The sequence below is a fragment of the Octopus sinensis genome, linkage group LG10, assembly GCF_006345805.1.
Source record: "Octopus sinensis linkage group LG10, ASM634580v1, whole genome shotgun sequence".
Classification (NCBI taxonomy): Eukaryota; Metazoa; Mollusca; class Cephalopoda; order Octopoda; family Octopodidae; genus Octopus; species Octopus sinensis.
This window is the reverse complement of record NC_043006.1, coordinates 59,412,688-59,413,452: the sequence shown is the minus strand read 5'-3', so window position 1 is coordinate 59,413,452 and position 765 is coordinate 59,412,688. Positions and strand designations below refer to the sequence as shown.

General features: G+C 29.3%; 1 protein-coding gene across 1 annotated transcript in view; it reads left to right on the top strand.

The window, feature by feature from the left end:
• Positions 1-533, top strand: part of LOC115216235 (cytochrome P450 3A8-like) — a 39,679-nt gene extending 39,146 nt beyond the window's left edge. Inside the window, exon 14 of the mRNA XM_036506711.1 lies at positions 307-533. Coding sequence (XP_036362604.1) covers positions 307-387 — 81 coding nt within the window. The 3' untranslated portion in view covers positions 388-533. The remainder of the gene's footprint in view (positions 1-306) is intronic.
• Positions 534-765: the final 232 nt, after the last annotated feature.

Here is a 765-nt window from a genome sequence, read left to right as displayed (position 1 = left end):
TCTATAAACACAAAAAGAACAAAATTTTATATATAGTTGAGTGTGAGTACAGTCCACTAATAGATTACATTGTAATATTGATAGCTATTTTGTAAGAAAAAGTTTAATACTTCAGTGAAAGAAAAAAAGTTGAAAACATATCGAAAGAGGGAAAAAAGCAATATTATTCCATTGCCTATACACTATGTCTCAATCGTCAACATTTCCTGCAATTCCACTGCCATTCAAAGTTTATAAAGAAATAGTATGGCAAACATTTTCCATGAGCAATGCCCTGCTGACTAAGCTGTTTTCTTTTATTTTCAGGAACACTTAAACTTTGTAAGTCACTTTTTTCTAGCTGCTAAAAATGGTGTTTGGTTGAAAATAAACCAACGACAGTCGTGAAAACGTAACAAGAAAACTTCGAATATATATAGAACAAGTCATACCACAGCAATAAAGACTTCAAAACTTTCGAGATAATAAAACAGCATTCTGATATAACTTGTTTACTGAAATGTCTATAATGGTTTTACGTCTTTTATTAACAGAAATCTGCTTTCGAAGTAGTATTATAAAAGTCTGTTTTTTTTTGTTTGTTTTTTGTTGTTGTTTTTTCTATTTTTAAACTATACTTTTGACACTCTCATAATGTTTCCTGAACAATTTATTCCTGTATTTGTTTTGCTGCCGATTAACATGGATAATAAAGTATATTTTTAATGCTGGAATGCAGAGACTGTCTTCTCTGACAAGATTTTTCGATAATGAAAATAACATTTC